We start from the raw sequence: 22,727 nt of genomic DNA, 5'->3' as shown, positions 1-22,727 counted from the left end.
GCCATAGAGCCGGCCCCCACTCCAATTCTTCAAGTAATCCAGTGAAGGGGAGAGAGTGGTTACTATTATTTATTTGAAAGGTAGAGTTACAGAGAGAGGCGGGGGGGGGGGAGAGAGAGAGAGAGAGAGATCCTCCATCGCTGCTTCACTCCCTAGATGGGGCTGGGCCCAGCTGGGTCTCCCATGTGCGTGGCAGGGGCCCAGTCCTTGGGCCATCTTCCACTGCTTTCCCAGGTGCATTGCTAGGGCGCTGGGTAGAAGCAGAGCAGCTGAGCCTGGAACCGGCACTGGGATATGGATGCTGGCCTCACAAGTGCAGCTTAACCTGCTACCCCAAACGCTGGGCCCCCAGAGCCGTGGCCCTCGGAGGCGGGGCTTTGGGCAGTGATTACGTTACGAGGGTGGAGCCCTCACGCATGGGACTGGTGCCCTTATAGGAAGAGGCTGGAGAGCCGGCTGGAAGTCTTCCTACCACGGGAGGACACAGCAGGTGCCCTCTGCAGCCTGGCACACAGCCCCCAACCCTGAACTTGGCCATGTGCCCTATCCCAGGCGTCCAGCCTCCAGAGCCTTGACAAGCACACAGCAGCTGTTTGGCGTTTGGTCAGGGCAGCCTGAGCAGACTCAGGCAGGCAGAGGGGGGAGGAGGGACTCGCTGCTTCTCCCTAGGACTGGGGAGGCGTGGGGAGAGCAGAAGGGGAAGGAGGGAGGGCAGGAGGGGGAGGAGGGAGGGCGGGGGGAGGAGGGAGGACAGGAGGGAGAGGTGGGAGGACAGAGGGGGGAGGAGGGAGGGCAGGAGGGGGAGGAGGGAGGGCAGGGGGAGGAGGGAGGGCAGGAGGGAGAGGAGGGAGGACAGAGGGGGGAGGAGGGAAGGCAGGAGGGGGAGGAGGGAGGGCAGAGGGAGGAGGAGGGAGGGCAGGAGGGAGAGGTGGGAGGACAGAGGGGGAGGAGGGAGGGCAGGAGGGGGGAGGAGGGAGGGCGGGGGGAGGAGGGAGGACAGAGGGGGAGGAGGGAGGGCAGGCAGGGGAGGAGGGAGGGCAGGAGGGGGAGGAGGGAGGACAGGAGGGAGAGGAGGGAGGACAGAGGGGGGAGGAGGGAGGACAGAGGGGGGAGGAGGAAGGACAGAGGGGGGAGGAGGGAAGACAGAGGGGGGAGGGGGGAGGACAAAGGGGGGAGGAGGGGGGACAGTCGGGGAAGGAGGGAGGACAGAAGGGGGAGGAGGGAGGGCAGAGGGGGAGGGGGCACAGGGAGAAGAGGAAAATCTTTGTTTTCCTATGCTTTTCTGCATTTCTGTTTTCTATAGTGAGGATGAGCTACTGTTGTAATAACATAATCATTTATGTCATTCATAAAATTATTAAACAAATAGTTGTGCCAACCACAGAGACATAATTTACAGGTCTAAATTAGAGCCTCACACCCCCAGCCGCAGTCCACTGACCACGCCCCACTGGGTGGGCGGGGCCGGGCGCAGAGCTCGCACCCCCGCGGGCTGTGTGGCCCAGGTAAGCCCCTGCCACAGGGGGCGGTGTTGCCTGCTAGGTCTGTGGGCATTCAGCGAGAGTGGCAGGTGTGTGGGGCTGGGAGCGGCTGACGCATCAGCTGTGTGTTCCCACCGTGGGGCAGTGCTAACGCTGCCCCTGCTCCCAGCGCTCAGCCCCGTGGATCTGTGGTCTCCGGCACAAATGGAAAGCTTCTGCTCACCGAGTCCCAAGACTTTGCTAACCTCGGGCAAGCTGACCCTTCACGCATAACGTCCAGGTGCTGTTAGCCCGCAGCGAGGCTTGTGCCACCCGGCACTCTTGCGTTTTAATGACAGTTAGCAGGTGTTCCTCCCAAGGGGACCCTTGCCCAGTGCCAGAGGGAACAGGAGGCTCTGGTCTGTGCCGCGCAAGCCGGCACCCTGGCTGTGCAGGTCCTGTGATGCGTCCCCCCTGACAGCCCCTGTCCACATGGCCCTCCCGTCCCCCCCACCCGCTGGACCCCTGTGAGAGCCTGGCATCAGGGACCCCTAAGCTCTGTGTAGGGGGCTTTTCCTACAGGTGGGGTCTTGGAGCAGGAGCTGGCTCCTGGGCGCCTGCCTAGCCCCCACCCACTCCTTTACAATTCACGCCCCTGTTGTTTTTGTGAGCGCTTGCCTGGGAGTCTTGGAGGAAAACCCTCCCAGCCCCCACCCCCGCCCGGGCTGACCCCACAGACCTGGGGTGCAGAGCTAGGCAGCAGTGAAGCCACGTGTTGGCAGCCAGGGTGTGTGTGACTCCAACACCCTCCCCAGCACCCTTGTGTCCGCAGAGGGCACCCCGAGAATCGCACGTCTGGGAGGGAGCGCCAGCTCCCGGCCTGAAGCTGCGAGCTTCCACCACCACCACCACGAGGCGGGGGCGCCCCGGCACTCTGGGCCTCTCCTTCATCCTGGCTCGCCAAGGAGACCACGCGTGCGCTCGAGTTGCAGTGGACTGTCATGAGATGACAAAGGGCAAGTGTTTCTTCGTGTGCCGGGATTTCCCCCGAAGCCTCGAAGATCCGCCTCTTATCTCAGGGGACCTCGGGTGTGGGAGTCGGGCCTGAGACCGGACGCAGCCAGGGGCCAGCGGTTCTGCCTGCTGCAGAGTCAGGCTGCCCCGGCGTCACCCCACAGCTGAGCCGCCTCCGACCTGAAACACCCGGGACAAGGCAGCCTTATGATGGCTCCCCCGAGACAAGCGCTCTCGGCACCTGCTCCGCCTCGAGTTCCCTCTGTGAAGTGCGTGGGCTCACCCAGATGGTTTGCCCTTCACGCCCCTCATGCCCCACTGCTCCCCCCTCACAGGGGCCCCAGGGCTGCCAGGAGGAATGGACACTCACGTCCAGGCAGGCCCCCAACAGGCCTGCATCGGCAGCGTTGTGAGTCATTCATCCATGCGCTTGGTCAACCACGTATCAGGCCATTTAGCCAAGTACGCCCAGCAAGCTCTGGGCCCTGGGCTCCTTCCAGCCAGTGAGCCCGACAGAGAGAAAGAGCAGGGCAGGCAGGAGGGCGGCCCCAGGCCTCGGGGCAGCGGCACCTGCAGGTGTGTGCCCCGAGCGAGCAGGAGGCTAACACACCAGGAGGGCAGGTGCTCTGTGCTACCTGGGCTTCCCTTGGGGGCGTCCCTGCCCCGGGGCAAATTCCAAAGTCATCGGTTACCCCATAGTTGTCACATGGCAGGCGTATGATCTCATTTAATCCCCATGACATTCCCGGAAGTGGATCTGTCAATCACTTCACAGACCGGAAAACCGCCCACGTCACGGTGGGCTGTGTCACCCCCGTCTCTACACAGTGGCACCCTCACCTGCTGCAGCCCCCACACCCAGGGCCACAAACTAACACTGCCAGACCCCCAGCTACGGTCCAGAGCTGGTGCTGCCACCGGGCCCCAAGCAGAGGGAGGGGGTCATCGCTCCCAGTTCCTGCCCAATGTTGGTGCAGGGAGAGAAGGTGAAAGGCCACGCCCAGCGCTCACAGGATGCTGGTGGAGAGACCACACCTCACCCGGCTCCCCGCGCAGGTGCAGAGCAGCCCAGGCTGACCCAACAGGGCCCAGCCCAGGTCTGTGGGCAACTCCGGGGCTGAACGGTGTCTGGGAAGAGGCTCCGGGTTAATCCAGGCACAAGGCCTCTTGCTCAGCTCACCCTGGCTTGGCGAAGGGCGATCCCAGCCCACCAGGCTGCTCCCTGGTTAGACTCCTGCGTCTGCTGGGGTGTGAGCTCCCGTCTAGGGTGCAGACAGATGGGAACTATAATCACAGTTGATGGGGCAGCCCCAGAGAGGCCCACGTGGGGACCCCGAGCAGGGGCACTGACTGCAGCCTGGGCAGAGGGGAGCTACTGGTGATGGGGGGCCCCAGGTGCCAGGGAAGCCCCCGGCAGAGAGGCCGATCTGCCCATAGGAAGCTGAGCTGGGGATCGGCCTGCCTCTTAAAATCCGTCTTGGTGCTGAATCAGGAGTTGGCTGGCTTGCAGCCTTCCCCTCCCAAGGTTTTGTGGCACACAGGGACAGCCCCACAAATGCCAGTCAGGCCGGGCAAAGTGCCAGGATGAGCATGGCACTCCCCAGTCGGTGGGAACGGGGCAGGGCCGGGGGGGGGGGGCGGGCCGCACACAGATAGCCCTGGTGAGATGTTTCGCCACTGCCACTGCCAAGGCCTTGAGTCCCGCCTGGCTGGCCCCGCTGCCCTGTCCGGGCCGGGGCCCAGGCCGCACTGGGTCACTGGGGAAGCCGGGCTGGCAGCACACCCAGGTGCAAGCGGTTGGCTGGGCAGCCGGGAGCGTTGTCCTCGGAGGCCAGGAGGTTCTGTGTGCTCTGCCCAAGGCCACGCTGGCCTCCCCAGGAGGGCATCTCGGGACAGCGGCCAGCACTGGCAGGCTGGGATGGCGGTGAGCGCCAAGGGTGTGTGCTGGGAGGGCGGCAGTCTCAGCATTTCCCTGCTTTCACTAACAGCAATGGGACGGGTTGCTTCCAGGCCCTGGGTCTCCAGGTGTTTCTACAGGAGGCAGGGGCTGCTCAGAGCTGCAGTTCTCACAGCGTGATGCCCGGATGCGGATTCTCAGGCCGCGTGGGAGACGCTCTGGCCCCGAGGCCCTGGGAGGGTGTGGTGGTCTGTTGACACGCCCTCCTGGCCCACGGGGGAGAGCCACGGGCCTGCAGGGTGCTGGGAGTTTCTTCCCAGGAGCGTTTTGGTGTGCACAGTGTAGAAGGCCCCACTCGGAGCTGGAGAAGTGAAGGCAGGCGGGGTGTGTCGTCAGCAGCAAAAAGGCCACCACCTCCTGCAGGCCCCTTCACACCCAGCTCAGATGACGTCTTCTCTGGGAGCTGGCCCACGAGCAGCCTCTCGCCAGTTCTGCAGGTGGGAGGAGCTAAGCGGTCCCCACTGCCGCCCACTGCCTGTCCAGTGTGGTCCTGGGTGCCTGGTGCAGCCCAGTGTCTGTGGGTCCCTCCTGCCAAGCGCCGGGGCTGGGGGGCAGAAGGGGTCGTATTCCCCCAGGCCCCGCAACCATGGGCCACTGGGGCTCTGCTTCCCTGCACCACGGGCTGTGCTAGCCCAGGTCTCCGAGGCCCTGCTAAGTGCCCGACCACCCAGACGGGACGGCCCCACTGCTGACTGGGACCACATGGTCCTCCACCTGACCCAGGGCCAGCAGGGATGAAGACACGCACAGAGGCTGGAGACACAGCAGCAGGGGTGTGGCGGGGCCCTCCGGACGGCAGGAGCAGGCACGAGGTACACCTGCTTCCTCACCACTCGAGGGCAGCAAACAGCGCGGAGCCCACTTTCACAGCTCAGCCCGTCTCCCAGGAGGGGACGGCAGGCAAGAGGAAGCAGGAGTCGGGGTGATGGCTCACTTGCCAGGGGTGGCGGCTTCACCTCTGCTCCTCGGCCTCATCTTCTACAAAACCCGGCTGAATGCGGTGCGTTGAAGATGGGGACGAGCTAGTGGCCAGCACACCTCGCGCCCGCCGTGGGATCTCCTGGTCGCTGGCCTGAGCCGCCTCCGACCTGAAACACCCGGGACAAGGCAGCCTCATGATGGCTCCCCCGAGACAAGCGCTCTCGGCACCTGCTCCGCCTGCAGTTCCTCTGTGAAGTGCGTGGGCTCACCCAGATGGTTTGCCCTTCACGCCCCTCACGCCCCACTGCTCCCCCCTCACAGGGGCCCCAGGGCTGCCAGGAGGAATGGACACTCACGTCCAGGCAGGCCCCCAACAGGCCTGCATCGGCAGCGTTGTGAGTCATTCATCCATGTGCTTGGTCAACCACGTATCAGGCCATTTAGCCAAGCACACTCAGCAAGCTCTGGGCCCTGGGCTCCTTCCAGCCAGTGAGCCCGACAGAGAGAAAGAGCAGGGCAGGCAGGAGGGCAGCCCCAGGCCTCGGGGCAGCGGCACCTGCAGGTGTGTGCCCCGAACGAGCGAGAGGCTAACACACGGGGAGTCCTTTCTTGGCTCCACACTGGGCTCTGCGCCAGGGCCAGGGCTGGCTGGGGACAAGGGTCGGGCAGAGGAAGGGTCTTGTCCAGGGTGGGTCTTCCCCCGTAACAGGTCTGGGACGCCCCCCAGTGCAGCATGGAAAGGGGATCAGTCCGGTGGAACCCCAGACTATCAGACCTGGAGGCACTGCTAAACACACGGAGCCAGGATTCCCAGACCTGGGGATTCCTCTGACCACGAGATTTCAGAATGAGCTTGGGGGGCTGCCGTGGGGTGGGCAGTGTTTTCGCGATCAGCAGCGTCACACGCCACTCATGATCGCCAGCCCCTCACAAGATGGGACACATCAGCAAGAGAGAACCAGGATCTGCAGTTTCAGAAGAAGCGGTCATTCCTACACCCTCAGCTGGACGGCCTCGTCTGTTCGGCGATGCGGTAACAGAACCGGTACCACGGGCGGGGTGGTTTCCGCTCCACAGGCGGACCTATCGGCTCCCAGGTCCGGAGCCTTCTTCCTGCGTCTGCCCTCGGCAGAGAGGGCACGAGGGAGCCGGAGGGGCCAAGGACATCTCTTCCCTTGAAGCTGTCTGTCCACACAGCAGGTGCTTTCTCCGGGGCTGGCTCCCCTGTTGGGTGCTCCCCCTCCAGTCCCCTCCCCGCTTCTCAATCTGGGTCCCACGCTCACGCTTCTAGGCCGGCAGTCAAAACTCTTCCTCCAGGAACACAGAGAGCAAGACGGCTCTGAAGCGCAGGGAGCATTCTCCGGGAAAACCCACCAACAGGAGACAGTGCTGCCGGCGCTCTTCCCTGCGTACTTGGTCAGAGCCCAGGCTCAGCGGAGACAGGTGGAACTGGCTGGCTTTGCAGACAGGACAGCACATCCCAGGGCAACGGGCCAGTGGCTACCCTGGACACGCACGCACCCAGGACCCCAATCTCCACAGCAGCTCTCCCACCAACAGCCCCAGAACGGACACAGTCCCAGCGACCCCCGCCCAATGCACTGTGGCAAAGTCTACAGCAACGAGCCAACTCCAGCCACAGGCGACCCCGGGCAATGTGCTGTGTGTCTCACAACCAACTCACGGTGCTGGGAGATGTTCAGGGGGCAGGCGGCGGGGCGGGGGCAGCAGGGGCTGGAAGGGGGCCCCAGGGCACTCTGCGCATTCTGGCACGATTCCGTGTCTTGGCCTGGGTGCTGGTGACACAGTGTGCCTGCCTTGTGAAAACTCACCGAGTTGAACACTTGGGTTTCCACTCTTTCTTGAATCTCTGTAGCACCTCCATAAACTTGCCAAAAAGAAAGAAAGACAAACAGGCCAAGAGACGCACAGAGCCATGAATCCGGCAGTTGCAACTCTGGGAGCGGGTCCTGGACAAAGGCTGATGGACGCAGAAGCCCCGAGCCGCCTGGTTTCTTAAACACAGTGTGAAATGACAGCAGCGCATGCACACAGCGGGATATGGAGGCATGGACACAGGGCTGACCCCAGTCACCCCTGCCACCTCCCGCTGGCCTGTCTGCTCTCTGGAGGGGCCCAGGAGGGCTTTGCCGTCTCCCAGACACCGTGGACAAGGGTGGGCACTTCACTGCAAAGCTGAGGAGGGTGGCTGGGGGCATGGCTTTCTGGACTGGGGAGGTGGGGGCAGACACAACACAGGAAGTGCCGGCGGGGGCCCTCTTGCGACGGCCAAGGACTCCCGCTAGGGGGTGCAGGGTCAGCCCTGCAGCTGAGGGTCGAGTACACCCTGGGCGCCACCCCTGCTTGCAGACCATTCCGGGAGTGAGGTGTGGATGCCGGCGGGGGCCGTGGTGGGAGGTGCTGGGTGAGCAGGTGTGACGGCCAGAGGAAGGGGTCGCAGGTGACCGTCATCAAGGAGCGGGGGCCGTGGTGGGGTCCTGCGTAGAGAAAGCACTCCAGGTCTGGCGAGAACAGGGGCTTGGTTCCAAGACCCTCGCTCAGAGGCGTCTGCCGGGTGCCTAGGCGGAGGCCCGCCGCTCGCTCTCCCGCTCCACTCCCAGGGACCGCGCCTTTGCAATCCGACGAGGAGGCAGACAGCACACCGACAACTAGACACAGCCGGCCACAGGGGCCCTGCAGAGGGAGAGCGGACGCGCGCCCGGCAGGCACACGGGGCCACCCTGGGAGGGGCACTGCAGAGAGCAGCCAGCGAGCTCGGCGGTGACCGGAAGCAGCCAGAACCACTGGCTTAGTCCTCCTTGTAAGGCCGCCGGGCCCCCTCTGACCTCATCTAATCCCAGCTGCCTCCCACACGCCCCCACTGGGGGACCCAAACTCAAACTCCAGCTGCAACCACGGCGCGGGGTGGGGGTGGGGGTGGGAGGCGCCGGGGCGCAGGGCTCACAGCCCCGGTCAGCCCGCAGGAGCCCCTGCAAGGTTCAAGATCCCTCCCAGGTGCCACGTGCGTGCGGTTAGGAAGAGCGGTCGGGGGCCACCAGGTGAGCCTGGGCCTGGAACCCGACCCTCTTCCGCTGCCGGTCTCAGCCAGCCACACCTCCACCGGCTGTGACTTCATCTGTGCGGAGAGGCCGGTCTGGCCTGCTCGGAGCGCAGTCCCGCGGAGCGGGGGTCCTGTCCACCCTCACCGGCGGCGAGCTCCTGTGCACCCGGCAGTGCTGCGCTGCAGGACAGGGACACAAGCGCAGCACGGCTCCCGCTGCCCCCCAGCTGAGACGCCGGCAACCCAAATGCACAGGAAAAAGACTAAAGTGCCCACCCACAGAGCAGGCCGCGGACTTCCCGGAGGCGGTGGCGTTTCTACGGCCCCTGGGAGGAACAAGAGGGGCTTCCGCTTAACCGAGAAGCAAGCTGGGGCCCAGAGACGCCTGGGGAAGGGCGTCCAGGGAAGGTGGCCCAGGCCTGGGCGGCTGCACAGGCGCGAGTGCGGGGGCGCCATTGGACCCGCAGCCTCCCGCCGTCTTCCCGCGCAGGGTTCACCCAACTCCAGCAGAACCCAACAACAAAAGCCCTGGGCTGCGGCCTACGGGCGGCTCCCTGCTCCCGGACGGGCCCCCTCCACGCGGCCTGCGCCCACGTCGGCGACGGACGGCCCCTTTAAGCGCCGGCCCCCTCCCCAGCCCGGCCGCAACCGGCCCCGCGCGCCCGCCGCCGCCGGGACCTTTCCCCTACTTTCCAGGGCTCAGGCCCCGCCCCCTGGTCCCGACCAAAACACGTGCCGCCTCCCGGCCGGCGCGATCACGCCGCGGGCAGGCTCCGATCACGCGGCCCCTCGCGGCGCCCATTGGCCGGCCGCGCACGGTCCGGGCGCCGATTGGCTGGCGCCGGCCGGCCCGCCCCTGCAGGGCGCGGCGTATTTTGGTCCGCGCGGCGCCCCGCCCCCGCGGCCGCTCCCTCGGCGGCGCCCCGCCCCTCCCGCGCCGCGAGGGCCGCGCCGGGGCAGAAGGGTGCGGGCGGGCGCAGCAGCTCCGGTCGCCGCCGCCCGCCGCCCACGTGCGCCGCGCTCGCGGCTCGCGGCCGCTTTGTTGCCTCCGACCGGCCGGCGCCATGCACACACCGGGCTCCGCGGGGCCGGGCGAGGCGCGCGCGGTGAGTGGCGGGGTCGGCGCGGGGAGGGCGCGCGCCCGAGCGGGGGGGGGGGCGGCGCGGGGCCCGGCGGCGGCGGGGCCGGGGCGGGGAGGGGGCGTGTGCCCGGCGCCGCCTGACGTGCGCTTTGTCTCGCGCGCCGCGGCCGCCCCGCCCGGGCGCCGGGCTATTTCCAGCCATGACGTCAGGCGGGCCCTGTGAGGAGGGCGGTGGTGGGGTGGGGGCGCGGCCCGCGGGCGGGGCGAGGGGTAGGGGGCGGGGCAAGGGCGGTTGGCGGGAGCGCGGCACGCGGGCGGGGTGGGTGGGGCAGGGGCGGAGCCGCGGGGTGGGTGGGGCGGGGCGGGGCCATGGCGGGAGGGGGCGGGGCAAGGGCGGTTGGCGGGAACGCGGCACGCGGGCGGGGCGAGGGCTGGAGGGGGTGGGGCCACGACCGCGGGTGGGGTGGGTGGGGCGGGGCCGCGGCCGGAGGGGCGGGGCGAAGGGCGCTGGCGGGAAGCGGCACGCGGGAGGTGGGGAGGGCGCGGGGCGGGAATCGAGGCCCGGAAGGGGCTCTCGGGGTGCAGGCCTTGCTGGTCGGGAGGTGCGGGCGTGTTGGGCTGGGGGAGCAGCCGCCGGACCCAGGCGGCCAGGGCGGCTGGACGGGGCAGGGTGCGTCACCTGTTTGCTCGGGCGGTCCTCGGCAGAGCGCGGGGAGCTGTGTGTCTGCAGATCTGCAAGTCCTGGGAGCAGATCGGTCAGTGTCCCCGTGGCTTCCCTGCTCCCCTCGCCCCGGCTGGCTTCTTCCTCTCATCCCAGCAAGCCTCGGGGCTGGAACAAGGGACTGCAAGGCTTGGTGTCTGCAGAGGAGCCGGCGGGGGCTTGGTCCCGCGGCTGAGGGCTGGACAGCTGGGGGGGGGGGCCTTCCCAGCCACTTGGGTAAATTAATCATTTACCCAAGACAAAACGTGGGCTTCGCAGCCTTTTTTAGGAGTCGGGGTTTCGGTGGAAATTGCGGGCTCGCGGTTGGCTCCGGAGCCGAGTTGTCATGAGCGTCCATTAGCTAGCGTCTGCCCCGGGACTCGGAGCTGCGTGTGGAGTGTCGCGTGCATGGCAGGTCCCGGTGTGCCTTTCCAGCTGGCCGGAGCGGGTCTCCCTCCCGGCTTTGCCCCTGACCGATAAGCCCTTGTCTCGTGCGGCCTTAGGTGGACATCATGGACATCTGTGAGTCGATCCTGGAGCGGAAGCGGCATGACAGCGAGAGGTCCACGGGCGGCGTCTGGGGACAGACGGACATCGAAGCCGTGGAGGCCCTGGTCTGCATGAGCGCCTGGGGCCAAAGGTCCCAGGACGGGGACCTGGTAAAGGTCAGGCCCCTCACACCCGTCTCGGACGCTGGGGACGTCCCCACCGCGGTGCGCGTGCACACGGCCACACCCGAGCTACCAAAGGACTTCCACTCTCTGTCCACCCTGGTAAGAGGCGGGGCAGAGCGGCGTGGGTGTGGTGGGTGTGGAATGACCGGGACGGCTCGGTAAGCGTGCTGAGGCGCTGGGGGCTGCAGGGCAGGTGCATGCTCCCTGTGGGTGTGGAGGGATGCGGGAGGGTCCCCGCTCGCCCGCCATGCGATGCAGCCTCAGGCAGACGGGAGAAAGCGGCGTCCCTCCTCTCCCGGGGAGCCCTGCGGTGCCGAGCAAGGGCCGCCCCGCCACGCGGCGCAGGCCCGGGGTGCGCAGCGGCAGCTGGAGAGAGCTGGGCTGGGTTTGCCTTCAGGCAGCCTGCTCTGGCACCTTGGCCTCTGTGCCATGGCCAGCTTCTTGCGTGAGCTTGGCGCAGTGAGTCGTGGCTCTTGGTGTTTGCTTTTGCCTTTTGCCTTGCTGCAGCCGGGAGAAGCTGAGTGCGTGGGCTGCCAGCAGGCAGGACCCTGTGGTGTGATTGTCCCGGGCTGGACTTGGTGGTGGAGGGGGCTGTGGCAGCCCTGGCCCTCCTGACGGTAGTGAGAATTTTTGGTGGGAGCGAAAAGCCAGGTGCGGTTCTGGCGGTCAGTGACCGTGCACTGATGAGCTGGGGCTGTGTTGGGTGTTCAGAACCCGCAGGACTGTGAAAAGCGTTCATTTTGTAGTAAAATGTGCTTCCCCTTGGAGTCCGAGTGCGTCAGTCGCTCGTGTGGGTGCTGTGCGGTGCAGGAGCCGCGCCGACAGCCTCACAACCAGCGCGAGCACGGGTCTGGGAGGGGCCAGCAAGATGGGAGGGGCTGAGAGCGCGTGCCTCTGCAGCCCTGAGGGCCTGGGGCGCCGAGCAGGCCCGGACCAGCCTCCTGGAGCAACAGGGTCAAATAAATCCCTTTGAAAAGTTACCCCAAGCAAAGCAGTGGAGGATGGCCCAAGTCTTGGGCCCCTGCACCCGCATGGGAGACCCAGAAGAAGCTCCTGGCTCCTGGCTTCAGATCGGCACAGCTCCGGCACTGGTAGCCATTTGGGGGTTGAACCAGTGGATGGAAGATCTCTCTCTCTCTCTCTGTAACTCTGCCTCTCAAGTAATTAAATCTTTAAAAAATATATTTAATCCAAACAACCTTTCCATACGGTACTATTTTTTTTTTTTTTTAAGTGCATGACGCCTCCTCAGAGCCCGGATCTTGTGGAGCCATCCGCCCGGACACCTGTTCCTTCCCAAGCATGCGCAGTCATGGCCGTCCCGCCATCCTCTGCTGCGGCAGCCAGAGTGCTGGGCAGGGCTGCGGAGGGGGGCTTGCCAGGCCTGCGGCCAGAACCTGCGGAGCCCGCCCCTGGCGTCCCCTGCAGAGCCGTGGTGACGAGCGTGATCCGCCACACTGGAGAGAGCCCTGCCCCTGCGCACTGCGCCGCGCACGCCCGAGAACAGCAGCTTTCCCACAGGAGACAAGGAGGGGCACAGCCTCTGGGACATTTGGAGGCTTTGCAAGACCCCGGCCTCGCCGGCACTCCGCTCAGCCCTACCTCGGCGTCCTGCGAGCCTCGCTTGCACAAGTCCGGTGGCTCCCTGGCCACCGGCGGAGGCCAGCAGGCAGGGTGCTCACCAAAGAATCCGGAAAATGACTTGCCACGGAAAGCCACGCCTGTGGTTGCCGTCTCTGTCCCCAGCCCCCCTGTCCTTTGCCAGATGGTCCCTGTGACGGGACCGAGTGGCACGTTCTCAGCTTTTCTGAACCCCGCCCCGCAGTTGTCTTCGGGGACTGTCAAGCCCATCCTCCCCCAGGCGGCCCCCGCGCCCCCGCCCGTGTTCGTGGGCCCGCCCGTGCCTCAGGGAGCCGTGATGCTGGTCCTGCCCCCGGGCGCCCTGCCCCAGCCCGCCTCCTGCACGTCCAGCGTCGTGGCTGTCGGCAGCACCAAGCTGCTGCCTCTCGCGCCCGCCCCAGTGTTCATCACCTCCAGCCAAAACTGCGCCCCTCAGGTAGACTTTTCTCGAAGGAGGAACTACGTGTGCAACTTCCCAGGCTGCCGGAAGACCTACTTCAAAAGTTCCCACCTCAAGGCTCATCTGCGCACTCACACAGGTACGCCCGGGCGGGGGGGCGCCCTGAGCTCTTTTCCTGAGGTCCCGAAACGCCCGCGGTCTCGGCACAGCCGTCCGGTTTTCCTGCAGAGCGGGGCGAGGGCACGGGCGTCTGCATGGTGGGCCTCCCATAGCCCTCCGGGGGGTCGCGGTGCCCACTTCCGTGTTGCAGGAAACACCCATGCTGCTTTGCGTGCTAGGACATGCACGGTGGCGCTCACTGAAATGCCTGTTGGGTGGCTGGTGGGCAGGCTCTGTCCAGACTGTAGACGTCGAACTCGGCGATGTTCTAGACAAATAGTTCGTTCTTTTGAGGAGGAAGTGTTCAATTTAGAAGGGAGAAATCTCAGCCACTCTTAAAGATCTGGGGATTGCTGGCTTTATTGTGCAGACAGCTGTGTGTAGAAACACCCTCTCGGCCGGCCGTCCAGGGAGTGGCCACTGGCCGCAGGCGCTGGAGCCCGGGCTAGTGTTGGGGAACTGAGCTGGGCTTTGCCATTCTTTGAAGTTTACATTTGAACAGCGCCTCGGGGTTGTGTCCGGGACGCTGATGGGCGGAGGCCTGCGTGCTGCAGGCAGAGGAGCAGGGGTGGAGGGCGAGGTTTAGGGCGGCCTGCCTGTGAGTTGCGTTGTGTTGCGTGGCTTTAAAGGACCCTACAGTTGAGCAGTCTGCTCACTCCACGGTGTCACCGTGACAGGTCAGAGGTTCCACAGGAGGGAGGTGGGAAGGAACGTGCTGTTTCCCTGTACTGCCGGCGGCCGTGCGTGAGGCCCAGGCCCTGGTCCTGGCCCATTGAAGAAGACGGGCCGCCAGGGCCCTCCTCGCTGTGCGGCCGCCTCACTGTCTGGGAGCCCTCCCAGGGCCGCCAGAACCAGTTCTCAGAGTGTCGCTCTCTTCCTCCGGTCCCTGACCCTCGTAGGCTGCTGTCTGTCTCTCTGCTCTTTACTTGCTGTGTGCTTGTCCTCTGTCCCCCGAGTGTGAATCCCTCGTGTCTCACACTCGGGCCTGATGCTGGTCAGTGAGGGCTGCGTCCTACGTGAGATGGGGGTGGCTGGCCTGGTCACGGTGGGCGGGGCTCTGCTCTCGTGGGCGCGTGGCCCTGACACCAGCGGCACAGGGGCTTCAGATCCCACCAGAGCGCAGATTCCAGGTGGAGGCAGGGGCTGAAGGAGGCGTCCCGGCTTCTCCAGCCAGCTTCCCTGGGGTGTTGATCAAATCAAGCATCTGATCAGAACGGGCTCCTCTCCTGCTAACCTCAGCACTCCAGCTGAAATAGCCGTGAAGTTGTGAAACGTACCCTCGTGCCACTTAGTAAACAGTTGGAGTTCGAGAAATAGTTTACCCTGGACAAAATCACTTTTCACATATTTCTACCAGTCTGAAAAATGTTTAAATTGGGGTCAGTGGAGTGGATGGATGGTGTGTGTTTGATGTGTTGCTGACAGGTAGGGAACTGCACAGATCCGGCGCCAGAGGCCTGTTGGTGTGTCCAGCCCCAGGGCGTCCACGAGGCAGTAGGGCAGCACTCCTGGCTGCTGTTGCTGTCGTAATTTATCAAGAATGAGGTTTATTTAGTGCCCAGTCCTGGAGGCTGGCATCTGCCTAGGATCTGTGTGGGGGGGGCTTCCTTGTGTCGTCACACCTGAGGCAGCTGCCTTTATGTCAAAGCCCCCGCCTCCATAACCTCGGAGTCCATCCGTCAGGGCAGGGCCTTGACGCAGTCGTTTCTAAAGGCCCAGCTCTCACATGCCACTAGCATAGACCTCGGGGGCTAAGCCTGCGGCGTGTGAGCTGCGGGCGGCGTGCTCAGGCCCTGGCAGAGCCTGGTGCTTACACACAGGGCCTTCGTAGCCCGTGCTGCTTGTCTGATTCATCATAGTACCGAGTCTTCCTGTTAATTCACCTCTGAGAGTTGTGGATTTCACTCGTTGATTGAAACCGTTTATGTGCCACCTGCTGGACAAAGTGCTGTGCCAACAGCTTAACTGTGTGAAGATGGAGATGGCTGAATCGGTCATGATCCAGGGAAGACGCGTCCTAGAACAGCGTTTAACAAGTCAGTGGTCACGCGTGCACTGTGTGTTTCCCAGCCTGGTGAGAGAAGGGGTGTGCTCCTGCTGCGCAGAGGGGCCCCGAGAGCTCTGCTGGGGGGGAGCCCCCGGCCTCTGTGGGGAAGGCCCTCTGCTCACCCCCGTACCTCCAGGAGGACACACGTGGGGTACGTCCCTGATGCTCCGAAACTTTGAGTGAGTGACAGACATGCTTAAGGCGTGTCACGAGAGGGTGTTGGGTATTAGTGGGATGTTGGAGGTGTCCCGGAGGCCACGGGTTACATGTTTGCTGCCCGGAGTCAGTGCTGCTAAGAGAGTGAAAATCAGTCCGAATTCTCTGCCCTCGCATCGTGAACTTCCAAACCATGAGCTGAGCAGTCCTTCCTTTAGAAGTAGCTTGTCTTGGTGACTCTGTTAGACAGAAGCGAAGTCCTGACAGTGGCTGTTCTCTTCAAGATGTATTTGTTTGCAAGACTGAGCGACAGAGAGGGGGAGAGACAGAGCTCATCCCTCTGCTTCACTCCCCAAAGGGCGGCAGCAGTCCGGAGTGGTCCAGGCTGACACCAGGAGCCCGGGGCTCTGTGCGGGTCTGGCACGTGGCTGGCAGGGCCCAGCACTCTCATGGGCACGTCAGCAGGGAGCTGGATGGGAAGCGCACAGCCAGGACGGGGACTGGCGGTCTGACTGGCAGTGCCGGCGCCCCGAGTGATGGCTTAACCTGCGCACCGCAGCGCCGCCCCGGCGCTTTGATTTCTGAGCCCTCTGTTTTGTAACCGATCTGTTTGCCAGTGAAGTAGGAACTGCGGAGGTGGTGGTCGTGGCAGTCCCGGGAGAACTTTCTGGAAGCGTGGTTCCTCCTGCAGGGACGGGCACTGCCCCCTCGAGAACACCCCGCCGCAGTTCCGGGAGATGTATCTTCACTGGCGATCCCTTCCTAACATGAGGCTGGTGGCCTCTCTGGCCCTGGCGCTGCACCTGGCTGCGTCTCGGAGGCTGGCTGGCTTTGTCAGCAGTCCGAGTTCTAGGCGGCACTTCCTTCTGAGGCTCCGCTGGGCAGAGGCTGAAATGAGGCGATCCGGGAGGTGCTGAGCGTCGTGTGTCTTCTCGCCTCCCAGGGGAGAAGCCGTTCGCCTGCAGCTGGGACGGCTGTGAGAAGAAGTTCGCCCGCTCCGACGAGCTGTCCCGCCACCGCAGGACCCACACGGGAGAGAAGAAGTTCGTGTGCCCCGTGTGTGAGCGGCGCTTCATGCGCAGCGACCACCTGACGAAGCACGCCCGGCGCCACATGACCGCCAAGAAGGCCCCCGGCTGGCAGGCCGAGGTCGGCAGACTGAACAGAGTCGCCGCGGCAGAGAGCCCCGCGAGCCCGGGAGCCCCCACGCCCGTGCCGGCCTCCGCCTGAGGGTCGGGCTCCTGTCCCCAGAGGAGGCCCTGGACTGCGGGAGGACGGGGGGCTGGTTCTCTGGAGCGTGCGTCAACGTTGCTTTTCTGGGTGAGACCCTGTTCAGTATCTTTTGTAGTTTCTGAAGGTTTTTTTTTTTTTTTTTTTTAAGGAAATGGAAGAAAATTTTATAATTTAAGTCACCAGCATTCAGACAAACATTTCGGCAATAAAGTTTACAAAATCTGGATTTTTACAACCTTTCTATTCATGTTTTGTAGAAGCGAGACAGGGTACTAATTTTATACTGCTTTTTATAAAAATATTTATATTGTTGGTGCTCAAATTACCAGTTCCTAGGTAGATGATTTTACAGCCTTGTTTTCAGTGTTTAATAAGAAGTTTTTGTAATGACCCTGCTTTTTAGTAAACTCGGCACATTATTCAAAAAAAAAGGTTGTTACTGGGCTTTCTAGATCGAAGAGTTGTTGGAATCAGAACTGATTGAATAAAAAATTGCATTCAGTTTCCCATAATCTTTCCAAGCGGAATTCCAGGCGGCCATGCCTGGTGACCAGACCCGGGCCCCTGTGGCTCCCAAGGACGTGCTGGGCAGGCTGCCCGCGAGCCGCTGGCCTGCACCCGAGGCTCTCGGCGTGCGTGCGTGCGCCTCCTGGGCCCGCGCCGTGTCCTGTTAGTACCTGGGGTGCCACAAAGAGGATGGCGACCCTGAAACCCAGCTGCTCCGTTGATCATCAGCTGACTTCCTTCAGCGTGGCCTTACCTGTCCCGGATCATGCGTGGCGGAGAACGAGGAAGCGTGTGTGCCGCCGGGTGAACTCTCCGCGGAGGGCGCCCGCTGAGATGAGCGGGCAGACAGCTCTGAGGCTCTGGCGCCTCTGTTCAGCGGGAGAAACTGTGGGAAGGAGGCTGTAGCAGTGGCTGCCCTGCGTTCTCTGTGAGGGAGGCGGGTCAGACGGAACACCGCTCGGCGTGGGCTGTTCTGCAGCCCCCCAGAAGGGAGGCCCTGGGCGCCGCTGTGCAGGTGTCTGAGCGCGTGCCCTGGAAATACCAGGCTGGCCTCCCCGGGGCCGCCGACCCGGCTGTCGCTGCACAGTGGGCTTTCTGGCAACAGAGCAAATGCAGAAACATCGGGAACGTTGCCCTGCCTCGGCGGCCTGAGGGTGCTGTGTGCCGTGCTGAGCTTCCACCTGGACTGTTGAGTCACTGGGCTTCGTGTTCAGGTCTCCGCGGTCTGATCCCGCCCTCTCCACGCCCCGCGTGTTATTGCCCCTCTAATAGCAGCTGCTCTGAGATGCCCGTGCGTGGGTGGGTGTGTTCTGGGAGTCCACGTTTCTGGTTGCATGTCCTGTTGTCTGAGACGCGCACAGTTGCAGGCGCCCCGTGACTGTACATAGCTCGTGTTTGCCCTGCTGCCCCAAGCCTTTGTCCGACTCCTTAAAAGTCAGCATAAACGTCTTTGACAACGCGTATGTCACAAGTGGCGTTAAATTTGATGCCTTGCTGTGTGCGGTCAGTCCTGGTGTCCTGGTGGATAACTCACGGTCTGAGTGGCTGCCTGTCGCATAGACGTCATCCCGGCCGGTGTTGTCTCTGCATTCTGTGGGATGGTTTTGACGTAAGCTCCGTTTCCTGAGGAGACTCAGTGACGTCTGTGTCCCTGTCACTATGTCACTGTCCTTGCCCCCCCCCGCACCCCCGTTTGTCTGTGGAAAGAGTCTGAGTTGGAAAGCGGTTCCTGGCTGAAGGTATTCTTCTGCGAACCAGAGCCCCGTCGTGCGGCCGGCGCCTCGGCTGCGGGCCGTGGGGGCTGGAGCCGGGCGCCACAGGCGGTCCCCCTCATGCACTTTATCGCGGGAGCAATTGTGCTGATCGTTTTTGACTTTGAGCCTTTTAATTGGTTTCGATACTAAAGTGTAGACTTCCATAATTACGTTTTATGTAACAGGCTTATTATTTAAATGGGTATGTGTAATGTCACTTTTTTCTTGGAATCATATAAAACTTCTTTGATTTGCAAACTGGACCTGTGTGCTGTGTCGTCTGACTGCCCGGCGTCTCTGGAACCGAGGTCTGCCCGGCTCACCGCTGGCCCCACCTGAGCTCCCCGCCCGGGTTCCTGCTCCCTAGACTCCTCCAGGGGTGGGTTCTGAAGGAGGCGCGGGAGGCGGCGGCGCTCGGGCGGGCCTGGCTCCGGGTCAGTGCGGAAGTGGACTGCCTGAGAGAGCTGATGAGGAGAGCAGGCTGTACCTTGGCTCGCCAGCCCCACGGCCTGGGCTGCTCAGGGGAGGCAGGCGCGAGCCAGGAAGCAGAGACAGCTGGGTGCCCAGCCCCCCCAGGACTGCCTCCAAGGGCACTCTGCCCCAGGCCCCTGCCAGTCACCACCCGTCAATTCTCGGGCCTGTGGGGGGCTCAGAACTACCAACCACCCAGCCGTGGCAGCAGCCTGTGACCTTGTAGGTCGTTCTCCCGTGCCAAGAGTGACTGGCAGAGTGGGACTGAAGAGGTGTGCTAGAGGGGCCTCCCCGACTCCACCCCCAGCCAGGGCCAGTCGGCTTAGTCTCTCTCTCTCTCTCTCTCCCTCTCTCTCCCTCCTCTCTCTCTCTCTGTCTCCTCTCAGTCTGCTTGGTCTCTTTCTCTCCTCTCTCTCTCTCCTCTCTCTCTCTCTCCTCTCAGTCTGCTTGGTTGCTCTCCTCTTCTCTCCTCTCCTCTCCCCTCCCCTCCCCTCCCCTCTCCTCTCCTCTCCTCTCCTCTTCTCTCTCTCTCATTCATTTATTCAAGAGACAGAGTTACAGGGAGAGACAGAGAGGTCTTCCATCAGCTGGTTCACTTCCCAAATGGCTGCAACCACCAGGGCTGGGCCAGGCCACACAGGAGCCTGGGCTCCGTCTGACTCTCCCACATGGATGGTAGAGCCACCGTGCTTGGGCCCCTGCAGCCTGCATGGGAGACCCTGATGAAGTCTCTGGCTTCTGCCTGGCCCAGCCCTGACTGGTGCGGCCGTTTGGGGAGCAAACCAGCAGATGGAAGATTCTGTCTCTAACTCTGCCTTCCTAAATAAAGAAAGAAATCTTAAAAAAAAAAAAAAAAAAAAAAAAAAAAAAAAAAAAAAAAAAAAAAAAAAAAAAACATGTAGGGGCCAGCACTGTGGCGTAGCAGGTAAAGCCACCGTCTGTAGTGCCAGCATCCCATATGGACGCCAGTTTGAGGCCTGGCTGCTCCTCTTCAGATCCAACTCTGCTGTGGCCTGGGAAAGCAGTAGAAGATGGCCTGTGTCCTTGGGCCCCTGCACCCGCGTGGGAGACCCGGAAGAAGCTCCTGCTCCTGGCTTCGGATCTGCCCAGCTCCGGCCATTGCAGCTGTTTAGGATGAACCACTGGATGGAAAACCTTTCTCCCTGTCTCTGCTTCTACCTCTCTCTAACTGCCTTTCAAATAAATAAATAAATCTTAAAAAAAAAAAAGGCAGACTGTCAGACCCTGAGAGTGTCTGGCTTGCTCCTGGGACTGGAACTTTGGACACTGTGTCTGCACGTGATGGCGTCTGTTCCGCCAGCATCCCAGAATCACCCCCGCCCCGCCCCTGCGCTCTCTGTCAACCTCATTGTCTTCCAAAAGAACGGCATGTCCGTCCTTACAGGTCGTTCAGCTGCGAGACTCGGGTCACCCTGCATCACCCTGACGCCTGCCTCGTGCCCACGCTCACTCTGCCACCATGCGTGACGCAGCGCCTCCAGCACGTGGCGTTCCTCATTTTGCCAGTGTTGTCCTCTGGTCCCCGCCACCACTGGTCTCCTGGATCCTGGGCAGCCCTCCAAGCTCCGCCCACTTGCTTACCCGCTGCAAGAAGGCATCTGGAAATGTCTGGTCATGTCCCAGCCTAGAGCCCTGCATCTCACTGCCTGGGCCGCCCGGCCGTGGCACAGCCAGCCGTGTGCCGGCTGGCTCTTCCCACCTCTCCCAGCAGCGCCTCACAGGTGCCCACCGGTGCCACGTCTTGACACCCTGAGACAGATGTGCCCACAGAGCGTTTCCTGGGCGAAAGGGCAGGAACGTCACCTGTGAGGAGGCGGGAGGGACGATGGTGGGCACAGGGAGCAAATGACTGCACAGCCACTGCGAAAACAGTAGTTCCGTGGGGTCTGAGGTGCCCACACAGGCCTGAAGCTCCTGCGGCTCGGGCGGCCCTGGGGCTGGTGTGCACTGTTAGCAGTGAGGGTGAGCACGCACTCGGGCATTTTGTCACCAGCTAACTGCTGCCGCCTTAGTCACCGCCCTGTCCCCCTGAGCTTTGCCGGTTCCCTAGCAGGTGGATCCACGTGAATCCCTGCTGATAGATCCCAGGCTGCCCCTCCCTTTCCCGGCCCTCGGCACGCTCACTGCCTCCTGCTGCCGCCGGGACCTGCGTCAGCTCTACAGGGTGTCCACAGCCGTCCCCAGGGAAGGCTGACCGTGGCCTCCATGCTTGCCAGGGCCTGTGTGTGCCTGTAGCACAACCCTCCGCTTAGTCCGTCATGCAGCACGTCAGGAGTTCCCTCCTCTTGAACTCGACCTCCAGGCCAGCGTCCGCACGAGCTTGGAAGACTTCCCGAGGGGTGGGTCATAGCGTTTCCTCAGAGTGACAGCTTTTTTTTCAAACAAGGCCATATGCAGCTCTATCAACTGAAAACTGCATTTTTGATGGGACTGGGGTCTAGAAAAACAGGAGTTCTCCAGACGCACACGACGCGTGTCAGGAGTCAGCACTCTGGACTCGCTCCAGCGTATCAGTGAGCTGTGACAGCTAACTCAGAATAAGAAACTGCAAAGAAAAATCAGTCGAGCTGAGCTCTACTGCGATGAATGAGTAGGGCACTTACTGCGTACATGTATAGAATTCTGGCCAGCGCCGCGGCTCACTAGGCTAATCCTCCGCCTTGTGGCGCCGGCACACCGGTTTCTAGTCCTGGTCGGGGCGCCGGATTCTGTCCCGGTTGTCCCTCTTCCAGGCCAGCTCTCTGCTGTGGCCCGGGAGTGCAGTGGAGGATGGCCCAAGTGCTTGGGCCCTGCACCCCATGAGAGACCAGGAGAAGTACCTGGCTCCTGCCATCAGATCAGCATGGTGCGCTGGCCGCGGCGGCCATTGGAGGGTAACCAACGGCAAAGGAAGACCTTTCTCTCTGTCTCTCTCTCTCACTGTCCACTCTGCCTGTCAAAAAAAAAAAAAAAGAACTCTGAGCGTTCACCAGGAATGGGGCAGTCCCCGCGTGGATGCGGTGCTGGCAGCTACGTGAGGAATTCATCAGTGTTTCTGCCTCAGATGTATTTGTGGCTCAGAGTTTAATAATATGCAGCATCGGCAATGATTCAGTAGATTGCAGCCTCGTAGGAAGCCAGCCAGTGCAGGCCACGAGGCCGCCAGGGAGGGATCCCAGCCCTTGTCCGAGAGGACAGCTGCCCTGGACGGGGTCACCAGGCGCCAGGTCGCTCCCTCCAGGCACATGATTCCTGGGAAGTCTCCTGGCCGCCCCTGGCAGATAGCCACCCCCTCCCCCGCCGCCGCCCCCAGCAGCGGAGGGGTGCAGTGCCTCAGCCCTGAACAGGCCCTGGGCCAGCTCCCAGCACCTGCTCCCGGGGCTGTCACTGAAGGGGCTTCCCGGGCCCAGGCGCCGTCTCCAGTCCCTGCACCTCGTCAGCACCTCCCCAGATGTGTCCTACGTCTCTAAGAGCTGACTGTGAGGTCCCCGAAAGACTGTTGAACTTGGAACAACAACAAAGCCCTAATTAAACCCAGGCCTGACCACTTGGCTGCTTTGCAACCTGGGCCAGTAGCGCTTACCACTGGGGGAGTAAAATGGAGCCCGTGCAATTCAGTGTAACCCGTGCAGTGTGTTCCGTGAGTGCTGCAGGGGCTGGCGTTTGGCTCAGCAGGTGGGATGCGGGTGGAAGACCTGTCCTACCTAGAGCCCCTGGGCTTGATGCCTGGCCCGGCGCCTGACTGCAGTTTCTTATTAGGCAGCAGGTGTTGGCTCAACTAACTGGATCCCTGTCACCGTGTGGGAGACCTGGATTGAATTCCCAGCTCTTGGCTTTGGCCCAGGCCCAGCTGTTGTAGGCATTTGGGGGTTGAACCAATGGATGCGAAAGTGCTCTCTCTCTGTCTCTCTCTCTCTCTCACACACACACACATACATGCATGCATACTCTGGAATGCTAGCACCATAAGGCAAAAGTCGTCCTCCCCCCGCTGTGAGAGTCCCCCTTGGGCT

The 22,727-nt window shown here is 62.9% G+C and overlaps 1 protein-coding gene across 1 annotated transcript; it reads left to right on the top strand.

Moving 5' to 3' along the window:
• Nucleotides 1-9,334: 9,334 nt before the first annotated feature.
• Nucleotides 9,335-18,506, top strand: KLF11 (KLF transcription factor 11). The gene is made up of 4 exons (XM_070069464.1): nucleotides 9,335-9,519; nucleotides 10,698-10,967; nucleotides 12,103-13,027; nucleotides 16,194-18,506. The coding sequence occupies exons 1-4, from the start codon at nucleotides 9,478-9,480 to the stop codon at nucleotides 16,478-16,480; spliced, it is 1,524 nt and encodes a 507-aa protein (XP_069925565.1). The 5' UTR covers nucleotides 9,335-9,477; the 3' UTR covers nucleotides 16,481-18,506.
• The last annotated feature ends 4,221 nt before the right edge of the window (nucleotides 18,507-22,727 follow it).

This window comes from Oryctolagus cuniculus, chromosome 2 (assembly GCF_964237555.1).
Source record: "Oryctolagus cuniculus chromosome 2, mOryCun1.1, whole genome shotgun sequence".
NCBI lineage: Eukaryota > Metazoa > Chordata > Mammalia > Lagomorpha > Leporidae > Oryctolagus > Oryctolagus cuniculus.
Note: the sequence above shows the minus strand (reverse complement) of the source record. Positions and strands in the feature narration are given on the sequence as shown.